Genomic DNA, 15,985 nt, shown 5'->3' with positions numbered 1-15,985 from the left:
TTCTTACTGAATTATGCATGCGTGTACCATACGATACGCTTTTAGGCTTTTCTGCTCGCACGTAAGAATGCGTTGGTGTTGGTAAATCGTATGTGTGTATACGCTTGCTTGCTGACAGCTACACATTTACAGGCTATAGAATCCAACGGAATTGTATAGAATTTGCTGGAAAGCGCGTACAAGATAAAATCGGCCCTCGGGTGGCATTGTATCAACAGATTTGGGTACAACATTTGCCCAGTGACACTAATAGGCAAATAAATTGGAATCATAGTGATGTCGGAATCAGAAGCTATGTTGCACTGTTATAATCGTGGTTGTGGTAAAAAATACGATCCTGAAAATAACAAGGAAGGTAAGTATTTAAGGTTATCTTCTTTATTAAAATTTAAGAAATTTTATCTTGTTCTATTATGTATGTACACGATCTCGACACAATAGCAAAAAAGTTTACAAGTTTATTATTTATCCATGACTAGGTGATTGCATTCATCATCCTGGACTGCCTGTTTTTCACGACGCTTATAAGGGCTGGTCGTGCTGTAATAAAAAATGTACAGACTTTACGGAATTTCTGAACATAAAAGGCTGCACCAAGTCCTTTCATACGAACGTCAAACCAGCTGACCCGGAAAAACCTGCCGTTGACAAATCTAGAATGAATGAAGTCATTGAAGTGAAACCTCTGGTGAAAAACGTTAACCTAAGCTTGCCTAGACCTCCTTACGACAGCCCTCAAGTTACTTTGATACCTGTTGTATCACCTGCCTTACTGCAGCAAATTGAGGGCCTTGCTGTACAGGTCACAACGTCCACAGAGACTCAAATTCCGATTGGTGAAATGTGCAAGCGGAAGGGATGCAAAGCCTCGTATACGAAGACTCTGGCTGATCAAGAACCGTGCACTCATCATCCAGGTGTACCTATTTTTCACGAGGGGCTCAAATATTGGTCATGTTGTCAGAAAAAGACAACAGATTTCAGCGTTTTTTTGGAACAACCTGGCTGTTCTCAGGGAACCCATCTCTGGCTGAACGAGGTAATTGCGTTATGACGATGTGCCTGAAATCAAAGTTTAGCTAATATATTATACATCTCTTGTGATCTATTTTTTCTATGCACGAAAGTCAGCTTTATCTCTTTTCCTTAGGCTAAGAGCAAAACCATCAAGTGCCGAATGGATTGGCATCAAACCGGAGGGTTTGTTGTTGTTTCCATATTTTGTAAGAAGTATCAGCCTAGCCGGTCGAATGTTAGATTAAATCCAGTACGATTGACTGTGGATCTGTACTTCCAAGAGGAAGATTCCAGATATGAGCTGGATGTTGAACTCAGAGGGGTAAAGTTTCACAATTAATAACAATTCAATGTCGAATTATTTCATTTCAGTGTAAATAATTTTGACAACAAACAAATAGCTAAATTTTGATTGGACAACTATATTTCAAGGATTATTTTTGCACTATTTTAGGTAGTCAATGTGGAAGAAAGTAGCGTAAACATGTTGCCGACTAAAGTAGAAATAAAATTGAAAAAAGCTGAACCAGGGACTTGGGCTAAGCTTGAAACCGCAAATCCAACCAAAACGATAGAAACACCTCCTGTCCTACAGTCAGAGTCTGAGAAAGAGGAGAGCATAACCGCACAAGTAGATGCTGTAGACCTCAGTGATCTTTGAAAATGTAGACTGTTTATTACTTAAAGTTATTTAAGACCAGAAATATCAGCACAAATACATTCGTGAATGATTATCATGTATAAATTATGCAGTCATTTATTAATCTTTTATCATAAGTTGCTAATTTTGGAACGAGGTGAACAATTCCTCATTTAATATTTACTTTTTTTTCTTCAGTATTTCATCTAACCTCTCTTACGTTAACGTTATTGCACTTGTAACTGCTGCAACTGATCTTGAAGCTCAGCAAATTTATTTTGCAAGATACGTTCTCTTTCAGTTTGCCTATTGACGTCTTCCATGAGTGCATTCAGTCGCCTTGGTACTGCAGCTTCCTCTTGTGCTTGGAGAAATTTGAAAGTTGATAGTTCGAGGTGAGCCTGTTCGATTTGTTCCCATAAGTCATGTATTTGTTTTGATAATCCTTGTGCACGTGTCTGTGAAAAGATGTTAGCAGAAATTCATAAAGAGGAGCATATTGATAATTTGAATTTTGTTAAATTCAGAATCGTTCAATCATGACATCACGATACAATTCCACAGATATTACTTTACCTGATAGCCTCCAGTCAATATTTTGAGCTTCTTCTCCATTTTCGCTGCACGTTTTGCTTCCCCAGTCATATGAACACGGTTTTCTTCTAATTTTCTTTCACATGCTTCGACCCTATCTTTCTTTGAAGCTAAAGTAGCTCTTGTGTATCGCTTCTGATTCTCCAGATATAGAATCTATAATAAATAATCGATTTAATTTTTTAATCGCGTTCATATAATTCTTTACGTGATGAACTGTAACAAAAGACAACAAAAACAAACCTGTGACAGACATTCTTCCCAGACAGTAGAATAGGCATCTAAACTTAGTTCTCCATGTGCCATTCCTTCCCGCACAACTGCCATTTCTTGCTCCAAAAGTTTACGAGCCTGTGAAAAGGTTATACTTCAGTTAAAATTGGAGCATAGCATAAAAAAGTCGATACCAAAATCAACTTTATTTTTTGTAGGGCAGAACGTAGTATTTGTCAGATAGTAACTTCACTTACTTGCGCAAGTTCTTCTGGATCGTAGTCTATGTAGGGATGCTGTTCCAGAAATGCGGTAGCTTGTACAATTGAAGAACTTGATCCTCGTTTGGTAACTGTAGTCACTGGGTTTTCCAGCGAGTCGTACTGAAGCATTGTGATCATTTCTCTCTTTATTAATTCTTCGGCCTGAAATGAATATTTAATATTTTGAATTTTAATAATCAACATTTACTGCTACATTTGATTATTGGATTATTTTCTGTTTCAATACCCTCTGCAAGTCCGTTAGTGGACTATCCATAAGCGGTCGCAAGATGTTCATATTGATGTCTACGGGTCTGGGCATATCTCGTTGGATCACTTGTGATCTTTGAGCAAGATCCCTTTTTTCTGAACAATAATCAATCAAATTTTCATGACTTTTGGATGAAATATAATTTTGAGCAAATTGATAGTTACTTCTGGATTACGAAACTTACGCTGCTCAATTATTTCCTGTTGACGTCTAGCATCAATGTCAGCTTGATCTTCTATTATATTGTCTGAAGACTCGTTTCCTTTTTCATCATCTCCTTCACCTTCAGGAACAACTATTTCATAATCATTCCGAGGTGTGGGTAAAGTACTTAATCCAGCACGTAGCTGTTCTTTCACCTAATAAAAAAAAATGAAAACTGTAATTCTACTATGGAATCAGCTGATGTGCGGAGGAATTGCTGATCTTTTCGGGTACAGCTCACTATTCTCATAATTTGAGAATACCTGCTTGTGAAGAGCAGGGGTCTCTGAACCTTCCAGTCCTTCTTCTGGATTGATACTCAGTTTATCGCGAACAGGTGTCGGTACCAGAGCTCCAGCTTGACTTCGTATAGATGTTGGCGTATTGAACGAATTTGTAGGTGTACCGTCAGTGCGTTGTGAGCGGAATGGCGTTGCCAATACAGTGTTGGGTGTAGCCACAACGTTATTAGCAGGTAAAATACTGCTGAAATCCGAACTGTGTAGCGGTGTATTCAAACCACCTGCAAAGTTGATTTACAAAACATGTGGTAACAGTTTTTAATAACGTTATTGCAAGATTTGTAATCTAAAGACGTAATTTCATGAAAACGAAGTTCACCTTTTAGAGGTGTGTCAACATGGGTCAAAGCCATCACATTTTGAGCCTCCTGGAGAATTCTGTCCGTAGCAGCTGGTGTGCGAGGAGTTGCTGCTGCACTTGGAGTCAGAGAATAGTCCGCCAATAAGCTGTCGGATAGTGTCACTCCACTTTCTGTTGCAACTTCTCGAGCCACCTAATAAAAAGTATACTACATCATTTGTATGTGCTTATGTTGACTGAAAACAGGAATAAAATTGTGGATGGATTGAATACTCAATAAAACATATGCAACACTTGATACCTCAGAAGCTCTACCAAGCTTGACAACTTGTTGTAATTCTTGATCAGATATCTGTGGCTCTGGCAAGACCAGTTTACTCCTCTTTTTAACTGGTTCTTGATTGTTTAGCATTCCCATTGGAATATCATTTTCTTTTCTTTGCTTGAGCTTTTGCTTGTCCTTGCGTCGCTCCATCTACGATTATTATACAATTATTTGGACCAAATAGAATGAGAAAAGTTGTTCTTAACACTTATTGGTTGACTTCATTCAAAATAGAATTCCACATATTGTACCTCCTCCTTTTCTTGCCTCAGGTCTCCATCTAAATGTTGTTGACGCATTCTAGAAAAGTCAGCTGCTAGAGGATCAACATGTTCTATTGATGTATCATAAAAACCAAGTGCTGGCCGTTTTTCAAATGGTATTTCAGTGTTGTAGTTTACGCCACGTTTGCGTTTGTGTTTCTGAGACACTGTAATTCCAGCAGCTCGTAATTCTCTTCGTTTCTGAAGCGCCGCCAACCGTCTGGCTTCTTCTAACTGCTTCTCCCTGGCCTTACGCTTAGCCTTTTTACCTTGAGTATTTGCTAATCTAGCTCGGGCCTCCGACAGCATTTCAAGTTCTGGATAAAATTAGAGATTATTATCAAGTATTTTCTGAATCAATGAACTTAATGAATTTATTAGTTATAATCGTAATACATGTCAACAGTTACCATCTTCGTCCATATCCTTTGGATCAGGGCGAGCAGGTTTTGTCTCTGGATTGGGATCAATTTCGCCTGGTTTTAATTTGCGAGGATCATCAGCTGCATCTTCTCCTTCTTCTTTTTTTTGAGCTTGATCTCTGAAAATTAAATAGTATTCAATGGAGGATAAGATTAGCGCTAATTCTCTATTACTGCTGACTTTTAAGACATGACTCAATCGTACTTACAGCAAATATTCGTAGCGTTCTAAACATTGAGCAGCGGTACGTCCGATAATTGGAGCTATGGTACGCCATTGTGTTGGCATTAACTTTGCCAAATGCAAAAGCTTCTCGTCTTCCTCTCGACTCCATTCTGTTTTCTTTATACTTGGATCCAACCATTCGAACCATCGTGCTTTACATTGTTTAGCAGACTTTCTGTGAAGCAGTGAGGCTATACGTGACCATTGGTTTTTTCCATATTTCATAACCGCTGCTTTGAGAATTTCATCCTAGAAAATATATATAAATTGCTACGTGTGTATAATTATGTCGGACGAAAAGTTTTCAACTCAACTATTATACAGGTATGAGGTAAAATGAAATGAAGTAAGATATAAAGTACAGTGAATTTTGATGCAATGATCTGTTCAGAAATCAAGCATTATTATTTTTGAATTATAACCGAAGAATTTAGAGTGCTGATTTTGAGTATTATCAGCGGCTTTTATCTCGCAAGGTTCGGCGCATTTGAAATTTATAATCGAGGTTAGAAAATTGTTACTTACTTCGGTGTTGCGCCAAACACCACCTTTTATCATTATACGTGGCATTTTGTTTGTAATTTAATTAACTACAAACGAAATAAAGTAAGAAGCCACGAAAATTCTCTCTAGCATGAATTTTCGCTACAAATTGATTAAAGGTGTAATTCGCTCTCAATGAAGTTGATGGCGTCAAGGTGGCGTCAAGAGCCAATGTTACCAACAGTCAGAGTTGCAATTTCTTAAATGATCGACCTCTATCGTGACTTTTAGGAACTAATTGTCTCTACAGAGTTGAAACTCCCACATGCACCGACTTTCTTCATTGTTCTCTGAACCACAGACTACGTTGGAGCGTTTCGCGCGAAATTCTTCGTGCAGTACAAAATCAGGTTATGTGTAGAAAATAATAATCACCGATTGAAGTTTGGATTTAATTTTAATAAAAATCGGGATAGACGAAACACGGCGCAGTTAAAATTATCGTTTTCTCATACATGTTCTTCTAATTGAACATAATGAAGTGTACGATTCCTGAAATATCCTGGCATAATCGCGATCCTGTACTGAGTATTGACCTAAAACCCGGTGTAAATAAGACTTCGGACGGTAAAATATTTTGGCGTTTGGCTACTGGTGGTGCGGATTCTCATGTTCTGGTAAGTAAAGAGTTTCAATTTTTACCATCGTGAATTCTGGGTAATTGACATGAATGAAAAGCCTAAATTAGTTTTAAAAGATATTCGATTTTTTCAACCTGAATATTGTGACCAAATAAATATTATTCAATTAATTTGCAATATTTAATCTAGATTTGGCATCTCACAGTAAATGAAGTGGGAACAACGGTTGTGGAGTTTGTTGGGGACTTGAGTCGCCATCAGAAGGCAGTTAATGTTGTAAGATTTTCTCCTTCGGGTGAAATTCTTGCATCTGGTGATGACGGTGAGCAAGGAAAATGGAGTAATACAGTTTTTAACTCTGAATTATTTAATCCCTAATTTTTTTAATTCATTCTTTCAGAGTCTGCGATAATGTTATGGAAAGAAAGGGGCGAATTTGAACCACCGCCACTTGCAGGGGATGATACAAATCAGAATAAAGAACAATGGAATTTATGGAAGATCCTTCGAGGCCATGTCGAGGATGTTTACGATTTGAGCTGGTCCCCTGATTCCAATTTTTTAGTCTCCGGCTCGGTTGATAATACTGCCATTCTGTGGGATGTTGAAAAAGGGCGAAGCATGGGTATATTATCAGATCATAAAGGATTTGTTCAAGGAGTTTCATGGGATCCGTCAAATCAATACGTGTGCACATTAAGTACAGACAGGTAGTAGAGCATATAGTTTTCGACAAAAAATGTTATTTCTCCCGTGCAAATTGGGCTCACAAATTTCTTTGTCCACAGGCAATGCCGGTTATTTGATATAAACACAAAAAAAACTGTTCAGCGCGTCAGTAAGGCCAAGATCCCCACGCCGGCCAATCACCCACTGAAAGACAAAACTGTACGCTTGTTTTATGATGACACTTTTCAATCCTTCTTCAGAAGACTTACGTTTTCACCCGATGGCTTATTGATTATTGCGCCATCTGGCATTATTGAACCTCAAGAATCTTCTGAAAAGTTGTCTAATGCAACAATTATCTTCTCCAGGCATAATATTAAGGAGTATGTACGATTGCATTACATTTATTATCGGATTTTTGTATGCAGAATTTGGAAACATCGCTTTTCTACTAACAGACATGTCTAAACGCGATATCTTTTAATTTTTCAGGCCTATAGTAGTGTTGCCGTCTTTGGAACAATTTACAGTAGCTGTACGTTGTTGTCCTATTTACTTTAAGTTGAGAGAAGATGGCCCGGTATCGATGATAGGAATTCCTTATAGAATAGTATTTGCAGTTGCTACAAAAAGTTCCGTCCTCATATATGACACTCAACAAGTTTCTCCAATTGCAATAATTTCGAACATTCATTATACCAGATTGACAGACATTGCGTGGTGAGTTAAATGAAATGCTGCGTTTCACAATGCACAGCAATACGACATTATTGCATTTAAACTCTATTTGTGTGTATTTCAGGTCGTCCGACGGACGTCTTTTAGTCGTTTCGTCAACAGACGGTTATTGTTCAATAATTCATTTCCAAGACGGAGAATTGGGAAATGTGTATGAATCTAGTTTGGTAAACATAAATGACACGACAGAAACGAAATCTGTGCATTCAAATTCATCCAAATCAAAGCGTAAGACTAATAATGCCGAGAAGACTGAATTCATTATTGATATGTGCAGTGACGCAATGGATATTGACATTACGAAACCTGTGAAAGCATCTGACTTTAGCGAAGAGGCGAATGATGGTAATAAAGATGATAAACTTGTGAAAAACGTTCAAAATACAAAGTCGACGGATGTTGATGACGTAGTTCTTGAAGAGACGGAAGATATAAAACTTGTTTACACAGAAGAAAGTAACACAGAAAATATAAGTGACATTGTTAAAAAAACACCTCCAAAACCAATAGTTCCTAATGTGATAGCAGCTAAAACTCCGCGTAGGGTACAGCTTATCACACTCTCCAGTCCGAGAAGTGGGAAGAAAAATTGACCGTTAAACTTAGGTAATATATACACACGTATCTTTCAAGAACAACATCCAATCAACGACAGTGTCGTGAATCTTCAGTACGTCATTAAAAAACAATCCAAATAGTTTATTATGCTAATTTTGAGCAAGTAAAAGATTTCGTTGTTACAAATGTAGTTAATAAAGGGTAGATTTTTTTATTTCTTGAAATTATGAAAAAATATGCAATATAATCAGCATGATAATTAATCAGTTGAGATTTTTCGCAAAGAATTTCTTCTTATCCACCGGATTCGGAATGATCTGAAATACAAAAATCATGTTCGTTAATAAGAGTCGTTACTTACGTCCGTAAAAATTAACAAATACAGTACTGCAGGTACCAAATTGCCTCAATATTCTGATACTTACCGTGTCTTGTCCTGGTTTCCAGCCAGCCGGGCAAACCTCACCGTGTTCATCTGTATATTGGAATGCTTGTACAAGCCTCAAAGTTTCATCGACTGATCGTCCAACAGGGAGATCATTCATTGTAATTTGGCGCAGTACTCCTTTACCGTCGATGATGAAAAGAGCTCTGTAAATAGAATGAAAAAATATTTGGCGATACGTCATTTGCATTTTTATATGAAACATAAAAACAAACATGAAAAAAAAATAAATAAATAAGTCAAACTACCTTTACAGGTTGCGAAGTAAAGCCTCAAATGTGTGATCACGTTACCTCAAAGTATGTCCAAGATCTTCCAAGTAAACTCCATAATCCTTTGATATCTTATGAGTGAGATCGGAGAGCAAGGGAATTTTAATATTTTCAAGACCTCCTTCCTTTCTAGGCGTGTTTATCCAGGCGAGGTGAGTGAACTGTGAGTCAACAGATGCAGCAATGACCTCAGTGTTCAATTTCTTAAATTCATTCAATCGATCCGAAAAAGCAAGAATTTCCGTGGGGCAAACAAAGGTGCTGAAAATTCAGAAAATCTAAATAAATGTCGGTAAATTAAAAAAAAAAAAATTTCATTCCCATTCCAGAGACTGTGAACTTACAAATCCAATGGATAAAAAAAAAATACTAAATATTTTCCCTTGTAATCCGTGAGCTTAATTTCTTTAAATTCGCCTCCAAGAACAGCCGTACCTTCCCAGAACGGTGCTTGTTTTCCAACTGAAACAAACGGTACGCATGGTTAATTTAGATTTTTTTTTTACAAGAAACAGGTCAATATGTATTGGAATCAGTGCTAATCCTTCCACCTAATCAGAGATTAGATAAGATGATGATACGAATTTAATACACCTGCTGTTAATATTGTCAATAAGGTGTAATAAATTACAATTTCAAATGGTTGGTATTCAAAAGTCCCATATTGAGATGAATTGAGGAAAACGAGATTGAATTCTCGTAAAGAAGATAACTGTGCTTTTTTGCTGATATCAATAACTATCAAGTATTCAATCTCGTGACATTTCCTTGATTTCTCATCGCATTATTCTCGCCAGTTTTAGGAAAGACATGAAGATAAATTCGCTAATGAATTTTCGGTCCCAACAAATAAAAATATTTCGCTCAACTCACTGACTGCTTGAGTTGTCTGCAACTGGTGACCCGCGTGTTTGGTACCGGTTGGATATACGGTGCCACCAGCGAACGAGTAACACGCTTCATCCTCACCGAATAAGCCCTCACTTTTCGTAACAAAGCACGAAAATGCGATTGTAACGAGAATAATCAGTAGCCGCATCTTCGAACGATTCTCCACGTACGCACTTGTTACAACGCTCCACTTTATTCTCTCGTTCTAATCTATACGCCCACTTTTTTAATCTTGCTTGTTTCTTAAAACCCGCTTCGAAAAAAAACAGCGCCCCGGCGTCGCCGTCCGCCGCTTCGCGCTTGACCTACGAATCAACAAAAAAGGAATACGCGAATCCAAAGTCGTAAGCCCGCTTTCCATGTGACGAATTGAAGATTGGAAGCATGCATCCTACGCACGACGAAGGGAGAAACCCGATTGGTGCTCACTGAATAATGACAACAGTTCAGTATCGATAATACCCGTTACTCCCAAGTTATCTAACATTACTGTAACAAATTGATCTATCCAATTCTGTGTAATTCAAACTGCGGCTTTCAGCGTCACAAGAATGTTCGTTATTAGATTTTGAAATACTTCCTATATTTGAATTTGGTACGCGATTATACTGAAATCGCGCGCATGCATTTCTCTTATGTGGATTCACGATACAACATGATTAGGGTGCGTTCCTGACACGAGTAATGCTCTTGCTCAGGCATCTCTAAGAACCAATCGCGTGCCTGGAACATAAGGCCGTCTTGGATCGTCAACTAATTACGTTCGAGATTGTTTAGGGTTCATTTTGAGGTGTGGAAATCCATGAAAATCTTCACAATTAGTTTTCCCCTCATTACTCATGTCTTTGTTATTAAAAATACAGTGCATGTATATATTCTTGTCTCGTGGTTCCTATTTCAGGCTGTCGAGCAAGCTCTGCAGAATATCAAAAATCAATGTGTTCCAATCGAAACATCGTTATATTTACTTGCATTGTCATTGAGGACGATCCCTGCGGACGCCGTGAGCGCGGCAGTATGCGGAGCGTACAAAGCATTTCCGAATAAACTGGGATCTGAATAATAAACGTGGTAGTACATGTTCAATACGACGATTCCGACGCAGAATAATATTGTCCAAGTCTCCTGCAAAACGCCACTCATTATAACGCGGTTAGGTTATTGCTGGTTTTTTGATCCGCTGCATTAACGACTGGTAGAAAAAAATCGTTTGTGATTAATCGTCGCCTCCATTGGGTCATAAGTAACTTCTAACGTATTATGCGATTCATTCCAGAGCTCAAAGTGTCGTGCGTATTTTCAATATAACAATCGTTATTCGTTTATGATCTCACATTTGACGCGAAAATATAATAGCTCGAATATCGAGTCCAGCTGATCGATCTGGGTTGTTTTGTTCGTGTCGAGTATCGAATATCGGAATCACGAAGTAATACTTGCGACTAGAAACATGGCGTCCGGCCTGGTAAATCGTGTTCAGATTGCGTTACAGAGATTTGACAACATAATTGTGAATATTCTGAGTCGGAGATTTCCTCCAGGTACGGAAGTTACTATTATCCTTTTTCTCAAAGTTAGGAGGGTCGTGTCGAGGCCTAACAATGGAAATAACGATATTCCAACCTCACTTTTTGCCCGTCTTAACCTGGAAGCTCTATTTCACGTGAAACTATATCGGAGCGTTCAGCCGGTGACAAAATCTCGGACAAAATATCCGAATGAATGAATGCCTGTAAATAAATAAGCTGTTAGTGACGAGCGTTTGTTGGCTACATGTCCGAGATTATTGTCATGGGTTTCACTCCATGAAAAGTATAATCAGTCAATTTGTAAATAACAGATTATGTATGATTTTGGTGTGCATGGAGGTCTGACTATCATAATTCAAAATAGCTCGGAGTCGATTGTATTGTCTGTACCAATAGATCATGAATAATTTCAGAAGCGTTATGTGTCGTCGAATTGAATGAGGGGCAAAATTGGCCGCAGCCGATCCCTCGAAGAAGTCCATTTTCCATAGAGAATATTATTGATAATGGTTTTCTGTGGGGTGTTCCCACACATAAGCGAACAATTGAAAAAAGATGGAAACGACGCTTTGGAAACCCTAAGTATATTTCGAAATTGTTGTCACCGAAAACAAACATTTTGACTTGTCACACTTGTGGACACGATCACGAAGCTGGTATTCTTTGCAGTGAGTAAGATGATATATTCCCTCAAGAAATCTGTTTTATTTTCTAACATAGCAGCTTGTATTATTGTGCTGAATCAGAGTAACGAACCAGGTGAACGAAGAGTTTCACTGAATTGTTACGGATTTTATTGTCCTATCTATGTCTATTATTTTTCAGGACACTGTTATGACAAAGTAATGGGTGAAACAAAAGAGATGCAAACTGCTATTGTGAATGATTTAGGTTTGAATCCAGTCGAGAAGGATGTCATTGTTTTATATGACGGTGAAAAGAGTGAGGAAATGGTAGATTATTGGAAGGTACGATGAAATGCTTTCACTGATGTTACGGTTCATGCCAACTTTGAAAGGTTGTTTATTTGACTGTCTTATGTTATTTTCGTTTCACTTTCTGCTTTTCTTGCAACGTAAACAGAACAAGAAAATCGTGGAGGTACCTAGAAAGAGGCCGAACTGGTTCCAGAAAAATCTACTTCAACGAACAACGGAGGTACCTTCCGACAGTAAAGAAGTTGAGCCCACTCATCTGGCGTAGATACATTTTTTTGTGGAAAACCTTCAGTTCTCTGGAGATACTTCAAGTAAAGTCGAATAAAAGTAATAATAATAGTAATAATAATAACTTGATAGAAATTTCTCGAATAAACGAGGAGTTCCTAATACGGTAATTATTATACATGTCACTAATCGATCCCTTCTATCCGTATTAAACAATGTCAATGAAAGAAGGGAGAATATAAATATGTAGTTAGCTGATTTATGAAAGAAACCTTGATAGTTGAATCGGTTGAACCCCCCTTAAAAAATTTTATAGATTTAAAATGCAGATTTCAAGTTATAGCAGTCGATTACAATTGAAAATCTGCATGATTTTAGAAAGAAATATCCAAAATAGGCTTATGGCCTTTCCTCTTCGCCTCGAGGTTTACGACCGACGATCGAGGGTTCGGTTTACGAGTTTTGGGTTATGGATTAGGGCTGCGCGGTTGGTGGTTTGCAGTTTTGGGCTCGCGATTCGTGGTTTATGGCTCTCCTAGATCCGCGGAAGCGTTGAGAGCTTGAGGTCGATACGTGACTATTGCCCAGCTTCAAATTTTCCCCTACAAAAACCCCTTTGGCGATGAAATCGTCATTAAAAAGGGTATAAAACTCGCTTCGCACCGGGCGAAAATCACTCAAATATGTGAAATTGCGCCTTGTTACGTAAAACTTCGCAAACTCCCTGCAATGCCGTTAATGTTTATCGGATGGTGGCGCCGCTAGGGAAAATTGTGCGAATTAATTTTACCGCGGATAGTAAGGCGGGTGTAATTACAAATTTCCTCCAAGCATGCATCGAGAAACTCGTCGTTTATTGCCGTAAAACATGACAACTGCGTTTCATCTGCAATTAAATAAGGACAATTAACGTGCCGGTCAAACCCGCCGCTCCAGATTTCATCTGCACGTCTGATATTACTTTAGACTGATAATTACTGATAATTACGTTTGCTGTAATTGGGATCGTCAATGTAATGAATTGTCTGAGAACGCAGTACACGTAGAGAAACTTCGAAGGGAATAAAAATCGCTGGCAGCGTTCCAAATACTTCTATCTTCTTCTACCGAGACTCGCTGAAGATATAGTAGATCTATTGTATATATTTGTGCGGTTTTTACAGGTACATTCATACATTTGGCCTGGAAATAAATTGTTCCAGGTCTAAAAACGGAAACGGTAAATTTGTCTGGAGATTTCTCGCGACAAATTATACCGTTTCATCTTTCTCCTCTTCTTTCGCATCTTCGCGACTGCGCATCACGACATCGGATACTTTTTTTCCCCAATTATTCATGACAATCGTATAGGTATATAAATATATGTAATACGTCGATGCCCCGAATTCGCACGACGATATTTTTCCTTGTGATGACCGCACGCTTTGTGTTACAGCAACAGGTTTTTCGCTCTGGCGAAACGATAAAATTCGCATCAACAGCCTCGCTGTAATTTGTGTCACGCAAGAAATCGCGAATTTCGTTACCAATGAAGGAACCGAACGTCGATTTTCCGCCGATGTCTAGCGCTTCTTCAAATCCCGCCCTTTTCGTTTGAGTTAGGACCGGAACTATGCGGATGTTACAGTTACTGCCGTATTCGACTGTACGCCACATTAAATTACATCGTCCACTGATTAATCAACTGGTGTATATTTCGATCCCCTTGGCTTTGGGATAAATGGGTTACAGCGAACGCTACTCGTTTCTTTATACACCGGATGGTGCAGAAAGCGGTAATGTTATAATTGCGCGGGGCTTTCCTTTGATCTCGATTTTGGACTGACCGCTGGTCCAAGTATTTCTTCGCACTCCGGGCAGGTTTGGATTACTTATTTGACTTGGATTATTTTTTGTCGATTCGCCCTATGCGAGAAACTCACGTTTTCTCACGACTTATACGGCTGATCCCTACCTACGGATTCCTTTGATGTTCCCAGGCTTGCTTAGAATTTGGGTAACTAAAAAAACCTCGCAATACAATGTTTATGAATTCTCACGCGAGTCCCTCTCGACCCAGGATAATATAATACCTTGTTCGTACCGACTTTTCTCGCATATACCCTTTTCCGTGCTGTTTTCAACGTCTGAATACATTTCCGGTTGAAATACATTCCGCTACGTGAAACACATTATTCAGACTTTCATGGGATTGCGGGAAACACACGACATATCTGTTTCAGAGGCAGGCTCGACACGACCACCGATGTACGGGTATAATTGTCTCAGAGTTATTCCCCTTGTTTTCTAGACTTCAGCAAATTGTAATTCTATTCATTATTTTACTATTGATACATCATTCGAGGTAGAGTTTTAAATGGGAGTAAATAACTTGTTTATTTCATACATCATGTAATCGGTTTCCACATAATTCTTCAAAACCTTATATCAGAGGGGAAATTTTCTGCTCGGTGTAATTTTGAACTTGACATTAAACTGGTCGTATAAAATTGAATAAAATTTGTACCAGGAAATGATACGAAAAAACGGTCTTTCTTGTTTTAGAATTTCAACAGTTCCTATCGATAGAGAAAAAAATGTGTGTCCGTTACTTGGAATTTTCTTTTTACGTTAATCAGTAATTTTCAATGATAATTGGATAGCACAGAAGAATCGATGATGGCTTAATTTCTAAAGTGCCGCGGTATGTCTATTTATTATAGCTTGTAAAATATTTATTTCAGTAGATCTAGTTATCTGGTTGCGTTATATATATAGAGTTTTTTTTATTTTCAAACATTTTCCTGGAAGCGAATGTGAATCTATTTCCCATTACGTACAAGTTAATTGCTCTATTGTCAATCATCTCTAAGCTGTTGGACGTATTACGCCCCTTCGTAAGCGAGTAATCCACTGCATCGCGAGACTTTGAGCTGGTGAAATCTCTCTTATGATACTTTCATGCGGTTGGCTCACGGGACTTGGATAAAATCTCATTTCTACGATTGGATATCAAACCGGAAAACGGAAGGCCTCAAATCCTTGTCTCGTTCTCCTCAAAGGCTACGAGTGTATAAAACTTTAATATCGAAGGTAAACGTATTGTTTGCCTTTCGTTTTTTATTCTCCTAAAGAACGCTTATTCCTGCAATGCTGAAGATACAATATTTCACCCGAGGCAACTGCCATTTATCGAATTTTATATAAGCTCCAGAATTTATAACAGACATTTCATGGTTGAAAGAAAAAATCAGTTTTAGGCATATACGTATATATACAATGATTTACAGTAAAATTCTGACTATTGAACTTTGAGTTTTTTTTCCTCAATCTGCGGTTAAAAAAATTCAGTCGCGGAAGAGTTTCCGAACCCATATAATCGATGGCGACTCAAAGTTACCGAAGCCCGGAAGAGTTTCTGATTTTAAGCAGCCTCAAGCAAAAAAGTTACGACACCATATGATTGAATCGAGATTCAAAACTCGTGACTTTGATTTCTGATCCCCTCTTCTCAAATAACTTTAGTGAAAATTGAGGGAAACATGGTTACGTTGAAAAGATCTGTTAGGGTGC

At 38.2% G+C, this 15,985-nt stretch overlaps 6 protein-coding genes across 8 annotated transcripts in view; 4 read left to right on the top strand and 2 right to left on the bottom strand.

The window, feature by feature from the left end:
* The first annotated feature begins 134 nt into the window (after nucleotides 1–134).
* On the top strand, nucleotides 135–2,437 carry LOC124187730 (cysteine and histidine-rich domain-containing protein morgana). The gene is made up of 5 exons (XM_046579797.1): nucleotides 135–355; nucleotides 480–1,039; nucleotides 1,151–1,339; nucleotides 1,472–1,682; nucleotides 1,959–2,437. The coding sequence occupies exons 1-4, from the start codon at nucleotides 277–279 to the stop codon at nucleotides 1,676–1,678; spliced, it is 1,035 nt and encodes a 344-aa protein (XP_046435753.1). The 5' UTR covers nucleotides 135–276; the 3' UTR covers nucleotides 1,679–1,682; nucleotides 1,959–2,437.
* Nucleotides 1,669–5,755, bottom strand: LOC124187718 (cell division cycle 5-like protein). Its single transcript, XM_046579781.1, has 13 exons — nucleotides 5,567–5,755; nucleotides 5,025–5,290; nucleotides 4,804–4,934; nucleotides 4,382–4,710; nucleotides 4,107–4,280; nucleotides 3,824–3,998; nucleotides 3,466–3,725; nucleotides 3,183–3,357; nucleotides 2,975–3,093; nucleotides 2,722–2,889; nucleotides 2,495–2,602; nucleotides 2,234–2,407; nucleotides 1,669–2,115 (listed from the first exon to the last, which is right to left on the bottom strand). Exons 1-13 carry the CDS (start codon nucleotides 5,609–5,611, stop codon nucleotides 1,885–1,887), a joined length of 2,355 nt encoding a protein of 784 aa, XP_046435737.1. The 5' UTR covers nucleotides 5,612–5,755; the 3' UTR covers nucleotides 1,669–1,884.
* Nucleotides 5,756–5,759: 4 nt separating this feature from the next.
* Nucleotides 5,760–9,062, top strand: LOC124187724 (chromatin assembly factor 1 subunit B). The gene is made up of 7 exons (XM_046579787.1): nucleotides 5,760–6,201; nucleotides 6,355–6,487; nucleotides 6,566–6,875; nucleotides 6,954–7,217; nucleotides 7,327–7,554; nucleotides 7,637–8,178; nucleotides 8,578–9,062. The coding sequence occupies exons 1-6, from the start codon at nucleotides 6,061–6,063 to the stop codon at nucleotides 8,163–8,165; spliced, it is 1,605 nt and encodes a 534-aa protein (XP_046435743.1). The 5' UTR covers nucleotides 5,760–6,060; the 3' UTR covers nucleotides 8,166–8,178; nucleotides 8,578–9,062.
* Nucleotides 8,259–10,058, bottom strand: LOC124187734 (peroxiredoxin-2). The gene is made up of 5 exons (XM_046579803.1): nucleotides 9,721–10,058; nucleotides 9,192–9,309; nucleotides 8,869–9,108; nucleotides 8,556–8,721; nucleotides 8,259–8,447 (listed from the first exon to the last, which is right to left on the bottom strand). The coding sequence occupies exons 1-5, from the start codon at nucleotides 9,884–9,886 to the stop codon at nucleotides 8,394–8,396; spliced, it is 744 nt and encodes a 247-aa protein (XP_046435759.1). The 5' UTR covers nucleotides 9,887–10,058; the 3' UTR covers nucleotides 8,259–8,393.
* The window catches only part of LOC124187726 (tachykinin-like peptides receptor 86C), a 75,217-nt gene continuing 67,734 nt past the window's right edge, over nucleotides 8,503–15,985 (top strand). For all 3 annotated transcript variants that reach the window (XM_046579791.1, XM_046579789.1, XM_046579792.1), the window contains exon 1: nucleotides 8,503–8,514. The gene's annotated coding sequence lies outside the window, so the exon portion shown is untranslated. The remainder of the gene's footprint in view (nucleotides 8,515–15,985) is intronic.
* LOC124187739 (39S ribosomal protein L32, mitochondrial) lies at nucleotides 11,130–12,603 on the top strand. The gene is made up of 4 exons (XM_046579813.1): nucleotides 11,130–11,279; nucleotides 11,681–11,935; nucleotides 12,093–12,235; nucleotides 12,351–12,603. Exons 1-4 carry the CDS (start codon nucleotides 11,189–11,191, stop codon nucleotides 12,468–12,470), a joined length of 609 nt encoding a protein of 202 aa, XP_046435769.1. The 5' UTR covers nucleotides 11,130–11,188; the 3' UTR covers nucleotides 12,471–12,603.

Source organism: Neodiprion fabricii, chromosome 1 (assembly GCF_021155785.1).
Source record: "Neodiprion fabricii isolate iyNeoFabr1 chromosome 1, iyNeoFabr1.1, whole genome shotgun sequence".
Lineage (NCBI taxonomy): Eukaryota > Metazoa > Arthropoda > Insecta > Hymenoptera > Diprionidae > Neodiprion > Neodiprion fabricii.
Note: the sequence above shows the minus strand (reverse complement) of the source record. Positions and strands in the feature narration are given on the sequence as shown.

What these genes read in the sequence shown, in the direction of transcription:
- LOC124187730 (XM_046579797.1), top strand. Translation starts at nt 277, where the DNA reads ATGTCGGAATCAGAAGCTATGTTGCACTGTTATAATCGTGGTTGTGGT. An exon ending in TCCTGAAAATAACAAGGAAG is followed by an intron (nt 356 to 479) that starts GTAAGTATTTAA and finishes ATCCATGACTAG; the next exon opens with GTGATTGCATTCATCATCCT. An exon ending in CCCATCTCTGGCTGAACGAG is followed by an intron (nt 1,040 to 1,150) that starts GTAATTGCGTTA and finishes TCTTTTCCTTAG; the next exon opens with GCTAAGAGCAAAACCATCAA.
- LOC124187718 (XM_046579781.1), bottom strand. Translation starts at nt 5,611, where the DNA reads ATGCCACGTATAATGATAAAAGGTGGTGTTTGGCGCAACACCGAA. An exon ending in GTGTTTGGCGCAACACCGAA is followed by an intron (nt 5,291 to 5,566) that starts GTAAGTAACAAT and finishes TATATTTTCTAG; the next exon opens with GATGAAATTCTCAAAGCAGC. An exon ending in TGTTGACACACCTCTAAAAG is followed by an intron (nt 3,726 to 3,823) that starts GTGAACTTCGTT and finishes TCAACTTTGCAG; the next exon opens with GTGGTTTGAATACACCGCTA.
- LOC124187724 (XM_046579787.1), top strand. Translation starts at nt 6,061, where the DNA reads ATGAAGTGTACGATTCCTGAAATATCCTGGCATAATCGCGATCCTGTA. An exon ending in TGCACATTAAGTACAGACAG is followed by an intron (nt 6,876 to 6,953) that starts GTAGTAGAGCAT and finishes CTTTGTCCACAG; the next exon opens with GCAATGCCGGTTATTTGATA. An exon ending in TCCAGGCATAATATTAAGGA is followed by an intron (nt 7,218 to 7,326) that starts GTATGTACGATT and finishes TTAATTTTTCAG; the next exon opens with GCCTATAGTAGTGTTGCCGT.
- LOC124187734 (XM_046579803.1), bottom strand. Translation starts at nt 9,886, where the DNA reads ATGCGGCTACTGATTATTCTCGTTACAATCGCATTTTCGTGCTTTGTT. An exon ending in TTTTTTTATCCATTGGATTT is followed by an intron (nt 9,109 to 9,191) that starts GTAAGTTCACAG and finishes CTGAATTTTCAG; the next exon opens with CACCTTTGTTTGCCCCACGG. An exon ending in GATCTTGGACATACTTTGAG is followed by an intron (nt 8,722 to 8,868) that starts GTAACGTGATCA and finishes TTCTATTTACAG; the next exon opens with AGCTCTTTTCATCATCGACG.
- LOC124187739 (XM_046579813.1), top strand. Translation starts at nt 11,189, where the DNA reads ATGGCGTCCGGCCTGGTAAATCGTGTTCAGATTGCGTTACAGAGATTT. An exon ending in GAGTCGGAGATTTCCTCCAG is followed by an intron (nt 11,280 to 11,680) that starts GTACGGAAGTTA and finishes GAATAATTTCAG; the next exon opens with AAGCGTTATGTGTCGTCGAA. An exon ending in AAATGGTAGATTATTGGAAG is followed by an intron (nt 12,236 to 12,350) that starts GTACGATGAAAT and finishes CAACGTAAACAG; the next exon opens with AACAAGAAAATCGTGGAGGT.